The sequence below is a fragment of the Diorhabda sublineata genome, chromosome 9, assembly GCF_026230105.1.
Source record: "Diorhabda sublineata isolate icDioSubl1.1 chromosome 9, icDioSubl1.1, whole genome shotgun sequence".
Taxonomy (NCBI): Eukaryota; Metazoa; Arthropoda; class Insecta; order Coleoptera; family Chrysomelidae; genus Diorhabda; species Diorhabda sublineata.
Genome location: NC_079482.1, coordinates 25678026 through 25695977, shown reverse-complemented (window position 1 = coordinate 25695977; position 17952 = coordinate 25678026). Strand labels below are relative to the sequence as shown.

General features: G+C 30.2%; 3 protein-coding genes across 5 annotated transcripts; 2 read left to right on the top strand and 1 right to left on the bottom strand.

Annotated features, from left to right (window-relative positions):
- Positions 1 to 96: 96 nt before the first annotated feature.
- On the bottom strand, positions 97 to 2543 carry LOC130448638 (translation initiation factor eIF-2B subunit delta). Its single transcript, XM_056786087.1, has 5 exons — positions 2433 to 2543; positions 1864 to 2376; positions 1077 to 1458; positions 667 to 1025; positions 97 to 417 (listed from the first exon to the last, which is right to left on the bottom strand). Exons 1-5 carry the CDS (start codon positions 2458 to 2460, stop codon positions 209 to 211), a joined length of 1491 nt encoding a protein of 496 aa, XP_056642065.1. The 5' UTR covers positions 2461 to 2543; the 3' UTR covers positions 97 to 208.
- A 227-nt stretch (positions 2544 to 2770) lies between these two features.
- LOC130448691 (peflin-like) lies at positions 2771 to 4086 on the top strand. The gene is made up of 2 exons (XM_056786166.1): positions 2771 to 2983; positions 3231 to 4086. Exons 1-2 carry the CDS (start codon positions 2975 to 2977, stop codon positions 3876 to 3878), a joined length of 657 nt encoding a protein of 218 aa, XP_056642144.1. The 5' UTR covers positions 2771 to 2974; the 3' UTR covers positions 3879 to 4086.
- A 1477-nt stretch (positions 4087 to 5563) lies between these two features.
- LOC130449074 (protein croquemort-like) lies at positions 5564 to 17622 on the top strand. Of its 3 annotated transcripts, none has more exons than XM_056786733.1 (8): positions 5564 to 5938; positions 7691 to 7834; positions 9770 to 10078; positions 10272 to 10481; positions 10542 to 10753; positions 11328 to 11504; positions 11564 to 11761; positions 15788 to 17622. In XM_056786733.1, exons 2-8 carry the CDS (start codon positions 7700 to 7702, stop codon positions 16029 to 16031), a joined length of 1485 nt encoding a protein of 494 aa, XP_056642711.1. In that variant the 5' UTR covers positions 5564 to 5938; positions 7691 to 7699; the 3' UTR covers positions 16032 to 17622. The 3 variants fall into 3 exon arrangements, with proteins under 3 accessions (XP_056642711.1, XP_056642710.1, XP_056642709.1); XM_056786732.1 differs by lacking the exon at positions 5564 to 5938 and adding an exon at positions 6814 to 6982 and having other exon boundaries at positions 15788 to 16094; XM_056786731.1 differs by lacking the exon at positions 5564 to 5938 and adding an exon at positions 6871 to 7121 and having other exon boundaries at positions 15788 to 16094.
- The last annotated feature ends 330 nt before the right edge of the window (positions 17623 to 17952 follow it).

The window sequence follows — 17952 nt, the reverse complement described above, 5'->3', positions numbered from 1 at the left end:
GATTTCGATGGAATTTTTGCGATTAAAATCGATTTGTTTCGGCATTTTTTACGTCCTACAGCTACGGCATTTGTGCGTTATGGGAAAATTGATAACAAGGATGAAAAAAATTTTTATTATAGGAAAACTGTACACGTACATTTCACTTTTTTTATCTTTATCGGATTTTCGAAATTTCATTATAAAAATAAAACCCCCATCGGTAAGTTCATGAAGTTTCACTGGCGTTGATCCTTAAAACAACCGGGACACTTGTACAAGGCAAAATAGCGATTTCGGTAACAACAGCCGTAACTAAATCCGGAGGAGTGACATCGTACAAAATATTCAAAGGTGTCAATTTTTGTATATCCTTCCATTTCGACAACGAAGTAGGCGTTTCGTTCACGTGAGTTACACTCAATTTATCCGGATCACCTGAAAATCAACGAACATTTATCAGCAAAAAAAAAGTACCACAAGTTAACGAAATGGGTCCCCCTATACCGGCCCTGTCCAACTACAATCAAAATACTTGGTATTAGAAATTTAGTTGGATGTTTTATAGCAGGCGGTTTATTTACATTGTTTCTTCGGAATTATTTCTAAAAATATCTATTTAATTATTTGTTTTCTTTCTTCATTTTCGACCTTGACCCCCCAATTTCGATTGATTTAATCACTTACCGATTTCGTTGTACACAAACGAATCTGTTTGCACCCTTTCGCTAAATTTGTAGGTTTCGCAACAAACTAGCACGGGTTTATTGTATTCCCTGGCGACTATAGCCACTTGCGCAGTACCTATCCGGGACATAACGTAACCGTTCGTCAAAATAGCGTGCGCCCCTAAAATAACTTTAGTCACGGTATTCATAACGTAGCTAATTGCGTTTATGAGAACGTAGCTGCAATCCAATCCGGCTACCACTAATCTTCTCAATAATTCCCTGCCTTCTAGAAGCGGTCGACCGTCTACTATTATCACTTTAAATTTTTTACCGTCGTTTTTGGCTTCCAATAAAATTTTCGTAATCAATGAAGAACTGGAATAAATAATTAATTAATATATTGACGAAGTAGATGGTGTTTATTACCATCCGTATGTCAAAATGACATCTCCATTGCTAATTTTCTCTCTAACTTTCATACTTATAGCGTCGCTCGCTTTACGGATATCGTCGTGGATATAAGTATCGATTATTTCTTGTAATTTAATTTTCTTTTCGGTATCTTTTAGATTGGTGTCAATCTGGGTCAGCTGTAATTTGAAGTATCTCAAAGCGTTCGTCATTGACACTGCTAAAGGTCTACAAGAATGTAGATGTGCCGCCGAGGTCTGGAGTACGCTTTCTAAATATCTACAAAATTCTTGTTTCGGGGGAGATTTAAGATCTGCTATTACGTATTTGAGAGCAACTAGTAGTGCTAAACATCTAGCGTTCGAACCGAGTACTATTTGTTTATTATATTGCACACCTATAAGAACAAAATCTATTAATTAATAACGTGGTGGGTATACGGATAATAAGTGGGGTATAAGTTTGGAAAAAATTATTTATTCGTTTATTTTATTAGTAACCTTTGGGGTAAGCGCGCTTGTTAGGCCTTTTTTTGGTCTATACAAGTCAAAATGTCCTTACTGGGATAATTGACCCTTAATTTTGATATAATTACTTTATACCAATATTTATCCACATGTGAGTGATTCGGCATCACCATTGACTTGATTTTGTGCTTCCTGTACTATTTCTAGTCAAAATACAACATGTAAGAGCCACTTAATGCACCAACAACATCACCGGTTTCTAAACATGAAGATAGCAAACTCAAAATATAAAAAACTTGATAATAAATTAATAAATAATTGTTATTTTTACTTACCTAATTTGATGAACACCGGATGAATTTCTGGATGCACTGCTAATATTTTATTTTCAACTTTTAACGATTTTTCGTTATACAAATGCTGCACCAGCTGCACTTTATGCGTATCATTCACTTTCCTACTTTCCTTTTTCGGTATAAACTTTTTTTGAGGAGATTTATTACTAATTTCCTGTTTCTGTACTAATTCAGGCTTAGTTGTGCTACTTTCTTTCGCTGGTGATAATTTCGTGGCAACTAGTTCGCTTTTTTTTTGTCTTTGCGCTTCTTGTTGTTCCCGTCTTTTAGCTTTCAGCTCAGCTTTACTCATATTTTTTTCATTTTCCTTTGCGTTTTGTTCTTTTAGTTTTTTTGCCCATTCAAGTCTTCTCTGTTCTTTTTCTGTCATAACTTTAGTTGAACTTTCCTTATTATCACTTATATCGGGCGAAGTTGTATTTTGTGCTGTTGATTTTTCTTTTTGGGCCCTTCTTTCTTTTTTTGTTAAACCATCAGCTCCAACTTTTTCTTCTATAATACGATTAAAAAATAAAATAAAATATTTAGAAAATATTTTAATAACTTACTTTTATTTTCATTTTGTAGGTTTTCCATTATTTTTTTTTATATTTTGAATGAACATATGAAAATCTTAACCTAAAAATTAAATGTCATATAAATATGTCACTTGCGATCACAAAGCAATAAACAATTTTTTTTTACAAAAGTGCTATTGACTCGGAGCGGATATCGAGCACTAGATCACAAAATTATATGTCCCAAAAATGATTAAATCAAAATTTTATGAGCTTTTTAAACTCTAATTTAATGCCTTATACCGCCATAATCCATTTAAAACTTCCAAACTTCGAATATAAACCAAATTTTAGAGTTTTCGTTGATGAAACTGCACTTTCGTTCTTTTAGTGTGTTCCGAAATAAATAATAATCAGTTTACAGCGATTTGTTTAGACTTTCTATAAATTGTAATTAATAAAAAAAGATATTAAAATATTTAGCCTAAAACCTAATTATTTTCTTTAATAGTATACATATTAAGAGTTGTAAAGTAGAAGTGAGGTTTGAAGCATTTCAAAATATATTAAAAACATTTGAAAAGTGTAAAAACATGTATCAAGTAAGTAAAGGTTAAATTAGTCATATTTTTACTAAACTAATTCACATAAAGGAACCTTTGTTGAATCGTTTTAACTTACGTTAAATAACTTTTAATGAATAACTACTGGTAAATTGCTTCTTATAACTTGTCATTTATTCAAAATATAGAAAAATATTAAATACACTCGTCTTTAATTATTTTTACGTATCAATTTACTCATAACTTCATATAAATATAAATTTTGAACAGTTCTATCTATTTATAGAATCCAGGAGGATACGGAGGTTATAATCAAGGAGGATTCGCCCCTAGAGGATATGCTCCTCAACCACAAGGAGGTAGTTTTACACCTCCAGCTGGTTATGCTCCTCCAGCACAAGCAGGCTATGGGCAAGCCCCCCAGGTACATCCGGACGTACAATCTTGGTTTCAAGCTGTAGATAAAGATCGTTCCGGTCAAATTACATGGGAAGAACTCCAATCTGCCTTGATAAACGGACAAGGGGAACGATTTTCACCGACAGCTTGTAAACTCATGATTTCCATGTTTGATTCGGATCGTAACGGTACCATCGGCGTTAACGAGTTTCAGTCGCTTTATAATTATATTAATCAGTGGTTGGCGGTGTTTAAGAATTACGACAGGGATCAATCGGGTAGTATAGACGAGCCTGAACTCGCCCAAGCATTCCAGCAAATGGGTTTTAGGTTTTCACCCGACTTTATTAAATTTTTAATCGCAAAGAGTGATATAAAAACGCGCAGCAGAATGTCAGTGGATCAATTCATCGTAATATGCATTCAAATCCAGCAGTTTACAGAGGCCTTCAAAAAACGCGACACCGAAATGAAAGGGGTTGTGACATTGGGTTTCGAAGATTTTTTGAGTATTGCTTTGAGTTGTTCACCGTAATTTTCATAAATTTAATTTGAAATGTCGAAATTATATTAAACTTTAATATATTTGCCAATTTTTTTTATTGAATCTTATTATTTATACACAACAGGAAAAACATTTCAACGTGGCAACAGTGTAAAACATCTGTCATATGTGAATGTTTACATTTTATGAATCTATGTATTTAGTATGAAATTGAGATTAAATAAAGTATATTTACATATTGTTTTTTTTTAATAAAAATTATATTAATCTAAATAAATGATATGAATAAAAATTAAGAAAATATAAATACTAGTGTTTGTTTTCGATTCACCAGTCATTTGTGTTACTAGAGATGGAAGAAAACGTTCCTAAATAACGTCGCTATTTTACATAAACTTAGACATTCGTACACATTTACTTACTAATAAATATAGGGCATAGAACAAACTGTGTATATGAAAAGTGTCCATTAAACAAGGGTGGCGCCCCATTTTTTATTTAGTTCTATTAACATTATTTTGTACAACACAAGTCATTGAAATTTTTACTGCGTTCGGCTGTGTAAATCTGAGGACTCTGACTGTTCGATATCGTTCGGCAATCCACTTTATTTCGATCTCACTGCTCGGTTCGTGTTTGGTTATATACATTTTTGAACACTCTGCTCCGAATCTTCAGAGAGATCTCTCCATTTGCAAGGTCCCAACTCTAACCTTCAATTATTCGCCATTTCGCTCTTTATACCTAGATAGGTTTATAGTTCCAACTAGGTGTGGAGATTCTTTCCAAAAAAGATCGATTTTTAAACCGATTCGAATCGTAACCTCATGAATTTTGGGTCAAGTTTTCTTCGTTATTCGTTTACTTACTGTTCGGCAATTATCACGATCAATTCGTTCAACCTATGATCACATGATATAAACCGTTCTCTGTTCCGCGAACAAATTACCGAACGCAATTATTCAATTACTAAGCAATATAACGAATTGTCAAAATCAGCTGGTGCCCATTTAAAAATGGTCGCCGTGGGGTAAGCAATTGCTTTTGTAGTAATTTTTTGTGTATTGTGAAGGGTCACATCAAAAGCTTCAAGTTTCGGCTGCCACTAGGTTATCATTTTGCAACCTTAAAAAATACTAACTCATTTGATAAAATTGAACGCAGCAGTGGAAATGAATCTCCAAAAACGGAGTGTTTTAAATTTCGTGATTTGCTTGTAACCCTACAAAAGCATCAAAAATACTCGGTTTCATCTGTATTAGTTTCAATGAAAGAGATCTAAAAAGTATCAACTAAGTTCTGTTAACATTATTAAAACAAAAAAGCAATACACTACCAACAAAAAAAAACTAAGAAAAACTACACGGGTAAATACAAAAAATTTATTGTTTACCCCACGACCGCCATTCTATGTAGATCAGCTATTTTTTTAGATTGCCTAATGAACTGATATTAAATTTTGTAACTTGTAGGGTACGTAGTCTCAATTCGCTGTTGCCAGGCAACTGTAGTATTTTTTATTTAATTCCACGGAAAATTTTAACTCTTATCAGTTTCATTCAATTATTTTCACCTAATTTATATTTATTAATAATATTTTAAGGATGGACAGACGTCTTAATCAATTATCTAATATCTTATGTCGATTAGAAATATTTGAAGGTCATAATATATGAAATTTCTAATAAAATACCTTTACAAAACACCAGAAAATTATTTTATTGTGACAACTGACAATTGAAATATATCTATTTGACAACAATGTACATCACAATTTAGTATAAAAATAAACACGTACGTAATATTTAACTAGTAATGTGGTAAACTAATGGAATTAAGAATATTTATTATAATTGTGTTAATAAAATTGGTGGCTGTTAAATGTTGAGTGCCTTGTGTGTTGCCTACAGTAAATATTGTGTTAAGTTATACAACGAAAGTTGTATATATAGTTCCTCATTAATATATAAATTCCTTGTTCAGTGATTGTTTGCGTTGCTAATAATCTAATACGATTATTTGTTATAATATCGTCGATTTAGATAATAAAAATATAAATTGTACATGTTATGCAGCATCATCTGAGATTGGTAAGTACTTAAAGCATATTAATTTTTCTAAATCATGTTTATTGATAAATAATAATCACATTACATCACATCACATATTTATAATAGAAAATGGAAATATCAAGTTTGATCAACAATAAATTGTTTTTTACTGTTTATAACCTCAAAGTTAATTTATTTGCTATTTTTGATATAGAATAACATTAACGTGAACATGGAAAAGTTTTTAAAAACAATGCTTATTTTGCAATTGAAATAAATTTGATTTATAAATATTCTTAATTAAGAATTATATTGAGTAGGTTACTGATCATATTAACATTAAATTTATGTATGTACAGGGAAACTTAATAAGACGAAGAATTAAAATCAGTTGTTAGTAAACGAGGAATAATTGCGATAATAATTTAGTTTATTTAACGGTACCGATAAATGTAAGACATTATGAGAAAAAGATCCTTTTGGACCCGTTGACAATGTTAATTGAAATTTTTTTGTATACCACCCGCACATACTAAAATTGTTTACATACGAATTACCTTAAACATAATCTAATAAAACAATAAAAATAATCTACAGTAAACCCAATTTGATTGTATTCTCCCAATAACAAAAAAAATATAATTTAAGTATATTTCATAAAGCAAATAAATCATAAAGTAAAAATTTTTGGAAATTATACGTTAATGGGGTTTTAGTGCGTAGTTTTAAATAAGGGACAATTTGAATCACTTAACTATACGATTAACAAATTTAATAGTACCCATAAGGGGAGATAATTCGGGATTACTAACCACAAAATTAATTATTTTTATCGTGACAAAGGGTATATCAATTTAGTTCTAAAAATCCTTCAACATATCTTCAAAATAAGATTAGATAAAGTAATACAGAGACATAGTGTATAATCTGTTATGCTATATAATAAAAACAGTTATTAAAATCCATGTAACTGTTTGTGATATCTAGAAAGTTTGAATCTTGAAGTGGACCTTGATTTATCTATTTGATATTGAAATGGTCTGATGTATTTGTCACTTTCACGTGCTCTATCTCGAGGAGAAAGTAATAAAAATAAAATTTTTTAATATAATAATAACATAAAAAATAGTATTTAGAGGTGCCCACGGGCTAATCCAGACAAAGATAGGTCACCGATTGATAAAACTGGAAAACAATAACAAACCAATGGACGAAATATACAGTATGTTCGATAAACATATCTCTTGTAATTAATTACTGTAAATAAAGATCATCCGGAAGCCCGAAATGTATCCGTCTGGTATACAGATGGTTCGAAGCTAGCGTAAGGAGTTGGATTAGACTTTTTGGACTCTCCATACCACTATGAAAATCATTTTTCAATTACCACCAACAAAAGTGCTTGATTAGAAATCTATCTAGAAAAAACATCCACAATCGATAGTTAAGTGGAGTTGAAGGCTATTCGGTGCTCATCGAAACTAGCATGGGGGTGAAAACAAAGTAACCCCAATGTGGATACCAGGCAATGAGGAAGCAGACAGTTGGATGAAGCCCCCATGGAAGTGGAGCATGTAAAATCCCCCAGAAAAACTATATTTTGTTTTTGTTCGACTTAATATAGGAAATGTCTTAATCAGGTGGTACAAGCCTCGTATTATATAAGGTCAAAAGGTTATTGGATGATCTGCAAACGCATTATGACTAATATGTTTTGTTAATGATAAAAATGATTCATAATAAATTAAGTTTGCATTGATTCCTATGAATAAAATTAGTTTTTAATTTTAGTATTGAAATATGGGTATCTGTAGATGTAATTGTACGCCAAAATGTAAAAAATGGACGACGTTCGGATTTGCGATTGCGTTTATATTATTAGGTTTATTTTTTTCCGTTTTCTGGACTATGATTTTTGACAAGATTTTAAACTTTGTAAGTATTCACGTGCTTTTACACATAATTACAATAAAAATTAATTCAGTCAATAAACAGTTAGTTACATTATACCTCGTATATTTATATAATAATGTCTTTTATATCGATTAATCCCATATTTTCAACCATTCAACCATATCTATCCAATTAATGTATTAATGACTTGCATACCACATATTACGATTGTTTTATATACCCCACACTAGTTGAACTAATACTTTTTTGACAACAAACGTATCAAACCTGTATAATCTTTCATACCAACGGTTTTAATCCAGGCGTCTTTTTGACTTTGCAAACTAACCTGTATGATATTTCACCATTTTATATCCCATCGACTTATACCTTTTCGAACGTATCAACCCTGTATAATATTTTTCGTCAATTGTTTTAACCCAGGCTGCGTCTTTTCGACTTTGCAAATTACCTTGTATGATATTTCACCATTTTATATCTTCCACACTAAATCGACTAAAACCCTGTATAATATTTTACAACAACCGTTTTACAAATTACCCTGTATATTTTACGACACATACAATTTAATGGACTCTAGCTAGCCGCCATGTTGTCTTAGGGGACAAATATTGCGATATTTACATTACAATTATGGTTACATTGATGTTTTATTTTATTTTTTTGCCAAAGATTTGTTTCAATAAAAAAAAAGTGCTCTCTCGAAACAAATTATATAAAATCTTTAGTTTATTCACGACGACGATGCAGTCGATGTCTAAAATCACGTTACCCGAAATGACCTATTGATGAGATCATAGAACATATGACATATAAAACATGGCTGATGATAGGTGACACACGTAACATATGACATTTGACATCATTTCCGTTACATTAATGGCTTTGATAATATAATAATTATTGTATTAATATTATTGGCAATATATTAAATATGTAAATATTCACACCCTATTTTTTTGCTACAATTTCTTGACGTTTATCTCCGTTGTGATGTCTACGTAGGCGTGTATTATAATGAAAAAGTAGATTCGTTTATAAATTTTAGCAATACCCTCGTATAGTCAATTATAATGAAACTATTATTTGTTTCAATCTCATCAGATACGTATTTTATCTCCTTTTCCGTATATTAATATTCAAAATAACATGTTTTTTTTTAAACTGTTGTTGAATGTCAAGTTTATTGAATGCTTTGTTTTTTGTTCGATATTCAATTACATTTACGCTGATAAAAATTAATCTCTCGACGAGATGATTCGATATGATTCATATATTGCTGGTAGAAAATGTTTAGAACTGTAATTTAGTTTAAAATAAAATATCTGGTTCAAAGTTTACTAAAGATAACTTATAAAACTATAAATAGTTATTATTTATCTCTGAGTTTTGCTGGACTTTAACCTACTTATGACTTATGTATGACTTATTATATCTTTCAGTTTTTATTGTGAATTAAAGCTAAAGAATGTAACGATTTTATATTTATATAAAAAAAAATATTTTCATTATCTTATTTAGACTACGATTGGAATTCAATTTTATTGTTAAACAGCACAACCTAGCGGATGGTTATTGCTTTAATTATTTTATAGGGTTGTTCCAACTTGCTAATTTGAATCGTTCTAGGAACGGTTATTGGAAGTGTTTATAGATATTTTTTACGCAATCTCCGGCTATGTAAGGTTCTTGTAACAGTACTTGTTATCAATCAAGTATCAAAAACGATTCACAAAAAATACGCAAAACAGAATTGTTTGTATAACGGTAAGTTTTTGACGGGTTGGAACGAACCTTACAAGTCTAAATATAGGAACAGCTGTTTCAAACGAAAATGGCCGCTGACATTTGATGTTATTTGAAAATTTCCCGCTGTTACATTAGTCAATCCTTAGTATCAGAACGTTATTAACTTTAACCTTTAATAATAAATACATTTCATTTAATTTTTCGTAGGAATTAAGTATATATAGTACAAATTCCGTAAGTTACCAAATGTGGAAAGAAACCCCTATACCAATTTACATATCGTTTTATCTTTTCAATTGGACAAATTCAGAAGAAGTTATAAAAAATTCGACGATAAAACCGATATTTGTAGAATGTGGACCTTATACGTATTACGAACATCACGTTAGAGACAATGTCACTTTTAATGATAACGGAACCGTTTCGTTTTATACTAGAAGGACGTGGAAATATTTACCAGAAAAATCAGTTGGAGACCTCACTGATAAAATTACGACCTTCAATCCCATTTTGGCGGTAGGTACTCGTCTTCATAATATTTATAATAAAACAATAACATATCGCTCCATTTTATACAAGATTATGAAAAACTTGATGACAAAGTTCGTTTTATTTATAAACATACAGGGTTTTCTAGAATTAATGTTATTTGTATGGTTTGATTGATTTTATAATAGCAATTTAAATATAGAGGTATGTGTTTTTCTAGACTGTGGGGGATCTAATTAAATACAAACACGTTATAGTACAATTGGGCGTTAATTTTTTTTTGGAAGAAAAAAGGGTACAATTAGCCATTACTAAAACGGTAGACGAATACATTTTTAAAGGTTACGACGATCCTTTACTAGATTTAGTTCGTAAATTGAATATAACCGCTTTTCAAATACCTTATGGGAAATTTGGTTGGTTCGTAAATGTAAGTAATCCACGGTATATATGCTCCTAAAGGTTATTCTACTAACTTATTACTTCATAGAGGAACGATAGTGCCGAATACGATGGATTTTACAACATGATCGATGGGGCTGACGGTATTAATAATTTAGGTATTATCAAAAATTGGAATTATCAAAGTCGTTTACCGTATTATGAAGGCGAATGCGGAATAGTGAACGGAAGTCAAGGAGAACTCTGGTATCCACCACACGATCAACAAAGGATTAAAATTTTCTCCAGTGATTTGTGCAGGTGATCATTTTTTTAAATTTTCCTTTTCTACATATTCCATTTGTCAAAATTTGCAACTTTGATAGAGGTTAATTAACTTGCTCTTTTCGATTTGTATTATTCGTTAAGGTTAATACAAAAGGGCATACATCTGACAAATATGGAAACTGTTACTCAATTTATGCCCTTTTTTACCATTTGTTAATGTTAAATAACAAGCAAGGTAAGAAGAGTTGCAAATAAGGAAGCGGCTGCTCAATTTCTACCTTTTTATATGTCTTTTTTGTAAGGGTCACTATAGTCATGAAGGGGATCAAGCATTCGAGTATAAAAGTCGTTAATTAATTGTGTCTTTCAATTTTTACTATTAATTCAGGATATAACAACCAAAGTTTACTTCTTTGGCTTCGTTAATTGGTTTACAGCTCTGCGATGGATAATATTTGTAGTCGTGGAAGATGTTGAAGCAAAAATGATCGATTCCTACTATGGAGACTTTGTGTGGGGTAGCCGAGAGGATTTTTTTTTTTATTTTTACAACTAATAGATTTTGCCGGTTTGGGATATTTGTTAAGAAAACATTTGTGTCTTTTAGCTCATTAGATTTAGATAGGAGTGAAGAATTTACACAGTTCGGACTTAAGGGATACAAATATGTGGGAACAGAAAGGAATTTCGATAACGGAACAAATTATCTGGAATCTCGTTGTTTCATAAGCAAAGATTTCGTCGGTGAACAATATTCTGGGGTGAGAAATGTATCGTTGTGCAAGTGAGTAATGTATATATAAATAAATCTCGTGGTTTATTCCGACTTATATATATTTGTAGGTTCAGAGCCCCAGCGCTGGTTTCGTATCCTCATTTTTATCTAGCGGATCCTTCTTATTTGGAAAGTATCGAAGGATTGAAACCTGAAAAGGAGAAACATGAGATGTATTTGTCTTTGCAACCGGATACAGGTTTACCTCTGTCGGTTAGAGCGAAAATACAAATAAATCTTAAAATGGAGCGGCTCAAACACATAAAGTGAGTTCGAACAATTTATTAGCATTGTATTTTTTAATTTAAGTTTATTTCAACATAAATTTGAATGGTTCAATAGTTTAAAAGTGGAAATTTACTACAAAGTTATGAGATATCATACAGGGAATTTAAAAAGTTATGACTAAAATTTAATAAAACAATTTCAACGCCCTGTATAAAGAAAAATAAGCACATGAGTATAGATATATGTGGGTGCAGCTTCTAATAATTAAAAAAAAATAATTGGTATGGTTAATATTCGTTAAAATTAATACAGGGTGAGTTAAACCATTTCTTTTATTATTTTTCATCGGATCACCCTGTACTATATTTCAAAATTAAAATTTCAATCACTCCTCCTCCATTATTGTGATAATATGAATATTAATAATTAACTTGTATAATATAATGTTATAATATACAGGGTATTAAGAATGTTTAACGTAAATCGCCCCCTGTATACGATTGAAAATATGTGATAGAATATTTTTCTGAACATATAATTTTAAATCCTTGTAAAAATTTCAAAAAAAAGAAAATATTTCGTTAATATCTGTTGAATATAATACAGGGCGAGTCAAAATATAAATAACGATTATGTTTTACTTGTTTTAAAGTAATCACCATGTATATCGTTCGAAATTGTAAAATTTTAATCACTTCCTGAGAATTCTAGTCACTAATTTTTCACAATAAAGGAAAGTTGTAATATATTATACAGGGTATTTGGAATTTTTAGACAAAAATCATAACTATTTCGTTTACACCCTGTATATTCAAACAGATATACAAGCGAAATAATGTATTGTGCCTATAGTTTCGTAAGATTGTCAAAATTGAATAAAAATCAATAATATTGTCAATATTCGTTATATCTAATACAGGGCGAGTCAAAATATAAATAACGATTATGTTTTACTTGTTTTAAAGTAATCACCATGTATATCGTTCGAAATTAAAAACTTTTAATCACTTTCCGAGAATTCTAGTCACTAATTTTTCATAATAAAGGAAAGTTATAATATATTATACAGGGTATTTGGAATTTTTAGGCAAAAATCATAACTATTTCGTTTCCACCCTGTATATTCAAACAGATATACAAGCGAAATAATGTATTGTGCCTGTAGTTTTGACAAATTGTCAAAATTGAAAAAAAATTAGTAATTTTTTTAATATTCGTTATATCTAATACAGGGCGAGTCAAAATATAAATAACGATTATGTTTTACTTGTTTTAAAGTAATCACCATGTATATCGTTCGAAATTGTAAAATTTTAATCACTTCCTGAGAATTCTAGTCACTAATTTTTCACAATAAAGGAAAGTTGTAATATATTATACAGGGTATTTGGAATTTTTAGACAAAAATCATAACTATTTCGTTTACACCCTGTATATTCAAACAGATATATAAGCGAAATAATCTATTGTGCCTATAGTTTCGTAAGATTGTCAAAATTGAATAAAAATCAATAATATTGTCAATATTCGTTATATCTAATACAGGGCGAGTCAAAATATAAATATCGATTATGTTTTATTTGTTTTAAAGTAATCACCATGTATATCGTTCGAAATTAAAAACTTTTAATCACTTCCTGAGAATTCTAGTCACTAATTTTTCACAATAAAGGAAAGTTGTAATATATTATACAGGGTATTTGGAATTTTTAGGCAAAAATCATAACTATTTCGTTTAAACCCTGTATATTCAAACAGATATACAAGCGAAATAATGTATTGTGCCTGTAGTTTTGACAAATTGTCAAAATTGAAAAAAAATTAGTAATTTTTTTAATATTCGTTATATCTAATACAGGGCGAGTCAAAATATAAATAACGATTATGTTTTACTTGTTTTAAAGTAATCACCATGTATATCGTACGAAATTGTAAAATTTTAATCACTTCCTGAGAATTCTAGTCACTAATTTTTCACAATAAAGGAAAGTTGTAATATATTATACAGGGTATTTGGAATTTTTAGACAAAAATCATAACTATTTCGTTTACACCCTGTATATTCAAACAGATATACAAGCGAAATAATGTATTGTGCCTATAGTTTCGTAAGATTGTCAAAATTGAATAAAAATCAATAATATTGTCAATATTCGTTATATCTAATACAGGGCGAGTCAAAATATAAATAACGATTATGTTTTACTTGTTTTAAAGTAATCACCATGTATATCGTTCGAAATTAAAAACTTTTAATCACTTTCCGAGAATTCTAGTCACTAATTTTTCATAATAAAGGAAAGTTATAATATATTATACAGGGTATTTGGAATTTTTAGGCAAAAATCATAACTATTTCGTTTCCACCCTGTATATTCAAACAGATATACAAGCGAAATAATGTATTGTGCCTGTAGTTTCGAGAAATTGTCAAAATTGAAAAAAAATTAGTAATTTTTTTAATATTCGTTATATCTAATACAGGGCGAGTCAAAATATAAATAACGATTATGTTTTACTTGTTTTAAAGTAATCACCATGTATATCGTTCGAAATTAAAAACTTTTAATCACTTTCCGAGAATTCTAGTCACTAATTTTTCATAATAAAGGAAAGTTATAATATATTATACAGGGTATTTGGAATTTTTAGGCAAAAATCATAACTATTTCGTTTCCACCCTGTATATTCAAACAGATATACAAGCGAAATAATGTATTGTGAATGTAGTTTCGTCAAATTGTCAAAATTGAAAAAAAATTAGTAATTTTTTTAATATTCGTTATATCTAATACAGGGCGAGTCAAAATATAAATAACGATTATGTTTTACTTGTTTTAAAGTAATCACCATGTATATCGTTCGAAATTGTAAAATTTTAATCACTTCCTGAGAATTCTAGTCACTAATTTTTCATAATAAAAGAAAGTTGTAATATATTATACAGGGTATTTGGAATTTTTAGGCAAAAATCATAACTATTTCGTTTACACCCTGTATATTTAAACAGATATACAAGCGAAATAATGTATTGTGCCTGTAGTTTCGACAAATTGTCAAAATTGAAAAAAAATCAGTAATTTTTTCAATATTCGTTATATCTAATACAGGGCGAGTCAAAATATAAATAACGATTATGTTTTACTTGTTTTAAAGTAATCACCATGTATATCGTTCGAAATTAAAAACTTTTAATCACTTTCCGAGAATTCTAGTCACTAATTTTTCATAATAAAAGAAAGTTGTAATATATTATACAGGGTATTTGGAATTTTTAGGCAAAAATCATAACTATTTCGTTTACACCCTGTATATTTAAACAGATATACAAGCGAAATAATGTATTGTGCCTATAGTTTCGTAAGATTGTCAAAATTGAATAAAAATCAATAATATTGTCAATATTCGTTATATCTAATACAGGGCGAGTCAAAATATAAATAACGATTATGTTTTACTTGTTTTAAAGTAATCACCATGTATATCGTTCGAAATTGTAAAATTTTAATCACTTCCTGAGAATTCTAGTCACTAATTTTTCACAATAAAGGAAAGTTGTAATATATTATACAGGGTATTTGGAATTTTTAGACAAAAATCATAACTATTTCGTTTACACCCTGTATATTCAAACAGATATACAAGCGAAATAATGTATTGTGCCTATAGTTTCGTAAGATTGTCAAAATTGAATAAAAATCAATAATATTGTCAATATTCGTTATATCTAATACAGGGCGAGTCAAAATATAAATAACGATTATGTTTTACTTGTTTTAAAGTAATCACCATGTATATCGTTCGAAATTAAAAACTTTTAATCACTTTCCGAGAATTCTAGTCACTAATTTTTCACAATAAAGGAAAGTTGTAATATATTATACAGGGTATTTCAAGTTATTGGATAAAAGTTTTAACTTTTTCGTTTACACCCTGTATATTCAAACAGATATACAAGCGAAATAATCCATTGTGCCTATAGTTTCGTAATATTGTCAAAATTAAATGATTTTGTTAATATTCGTTATATACATATACATTATACGGATTGTCCCATATTTCAGATTACTGTCCAACGTCCAAACGAGAGTGATGCCGTCTTTTTGGTTTTCCCAACAAGTCGATTTGACGGAAAACTTGGCAACCCCCGTTAAAACATTATTAGTACTACCTTCGGCTGGACAATATACCGGTTTCAGTTTACTAGGATTAGGCGCCGTAATAGCCATTATTGGCTTTACGGTAACTTACAGAAGAGGATGGCACGATAGTGAGGAAGAACAATTATTAGATCAGAACGCAATTTAACCTTTAATCAATATATTGTTTCAGCAAATAAAGTTAGAGGAGTGGATAGCTGGTAAACTAAATAAAAAAACAAAAAAAAAATTTTTACATATTCTTATAATCTGTTTAAGCACCGTTTTCATTTTATTACCGTATCGTGTGAATCGGGCTTAAATTTTCCCAATTCACGTCGTTATTTCGACCTATCAAGAAAGTATCAATCGCGGTATAATTTTTTGTACGACCTCGTGTGCGCCACCCTTAATTCCCAACTTAATTTCCTTATTATTCCATTGCCTTATAAACGGAATCGTTGTCTCGACTTTTCAAAAGAGCGGCAGTCGTAGTTTCATTTTTTTCACCGTCTCGTGTGAACCATACTTAATTACTTTTTCCGCAGTATATTAAATCGGACCGTAATCACTTTTTTTATAAATTGGACTCAAATTATTTGATTAAATTTGTTCAAATAACAACATTAAGTAACTACCCCAAAGCACCATTTTATATAAATTGTTGTAAATAAAAATATTATGCCAAAATTCCTCAAAGTACATCGATTCATTCAAAATTAATATTAAAATACTCACTTACACGATTTAATTGTTACAAATAGACGGACGATAATCTAAAGGCCGGGTCACACGTGACGGCACCGCGCGGTATTTCCTACCGTAATACGCGTATTACATCAGATCAGTTGTAAAAATTCGCTTTTGCCCGTACAATGTTCGTCAAGAAACTAAATTGAATATTTTCGAAACCAAATTTATTATTTAAAATCATTATTTAGTAATTCCCATTCAAATTCTTAGTACCGCAAAAGTTAATTTATTAATTGTTCAACAATTATTGAAATTTTTATATAAATTCGAGCGAATTTTTCGCCAACTAGTCTATGAACGGTATTATTGTGGGATTGAGGCGATGAAACACCGAAAAAAAAATAACAATAGATATTTAATTATCGAATTTAATATTTCGTAAAAAAATTCTAGAACATTCGTACTGAACACGCGTTTCGATAACCAAATTACCGTCTTCAGAGACGTATAAACAATCCTAGGAGGTTTTCCCGTTTATAAGCGGGAAAGTTAGTAGGTTTTAATTTAATTTCGGTCTCTGAAGACGACAACTTGGTGATCGAAACGCGCCTCAGACAGAGTAATCGTGAGTGTTGGTTATTTGAAAGCTTGATTTACATATTAATTGGTGTTCCATTGCCACAATCCCACAATAATAACGTTTTTATGTATATACAGGCTTAGAAACTATAAAAGTGATCGGATTCGGATGCGGTACAGTTACGTGTGACTCAATAAATTGTTGATGTACGTTTTTTTTTTTTGAAAAAAAAAAATTAATTTTATCAATTTTTGATTAAATAAAATTTGTTGTACTTTGTGTGATAAAACGTATATTAATACTGTGATATTGTTTTTCTATAAAATGGGTGCTATGACCATTAGATTGATTTAATTTGATATTTTTAGTTGCCATTTTGAAAATTTTCTAATTAGGACTTATAATTATTATTATAGATATCGTTGACTTTATATAAAAATAAATATTTTTTTTTTATTTGAAATAAAATACATATATTCTACAGGGAGTTTCAAGTTCCATTATTCACGTTTACCGTTGACGTTTACAGTTGACGTTCGCTGGTGTCGTTTACCGTTGACGTTCGAGGATGACGTTTACCGTTGCCGTTCGCGGATGACGTTTACCGTTGCCGTTCGCAGATGACGTTTACAGTTGACGTTCGCTGGTGTCGTTTACCGTTGACGTTCGCGGATGACGTTTACCGTTGTCGTTCGCGGATGACGTTTACCGTTGACGTTCGCTAGTGACGTTTGACGCTATACATAAACTTGAAATTGTTGCTGTAAACCTAAAAATTTTGTTATTCTTTTTGACGTGTGTACTGCCTTTTTGTTTC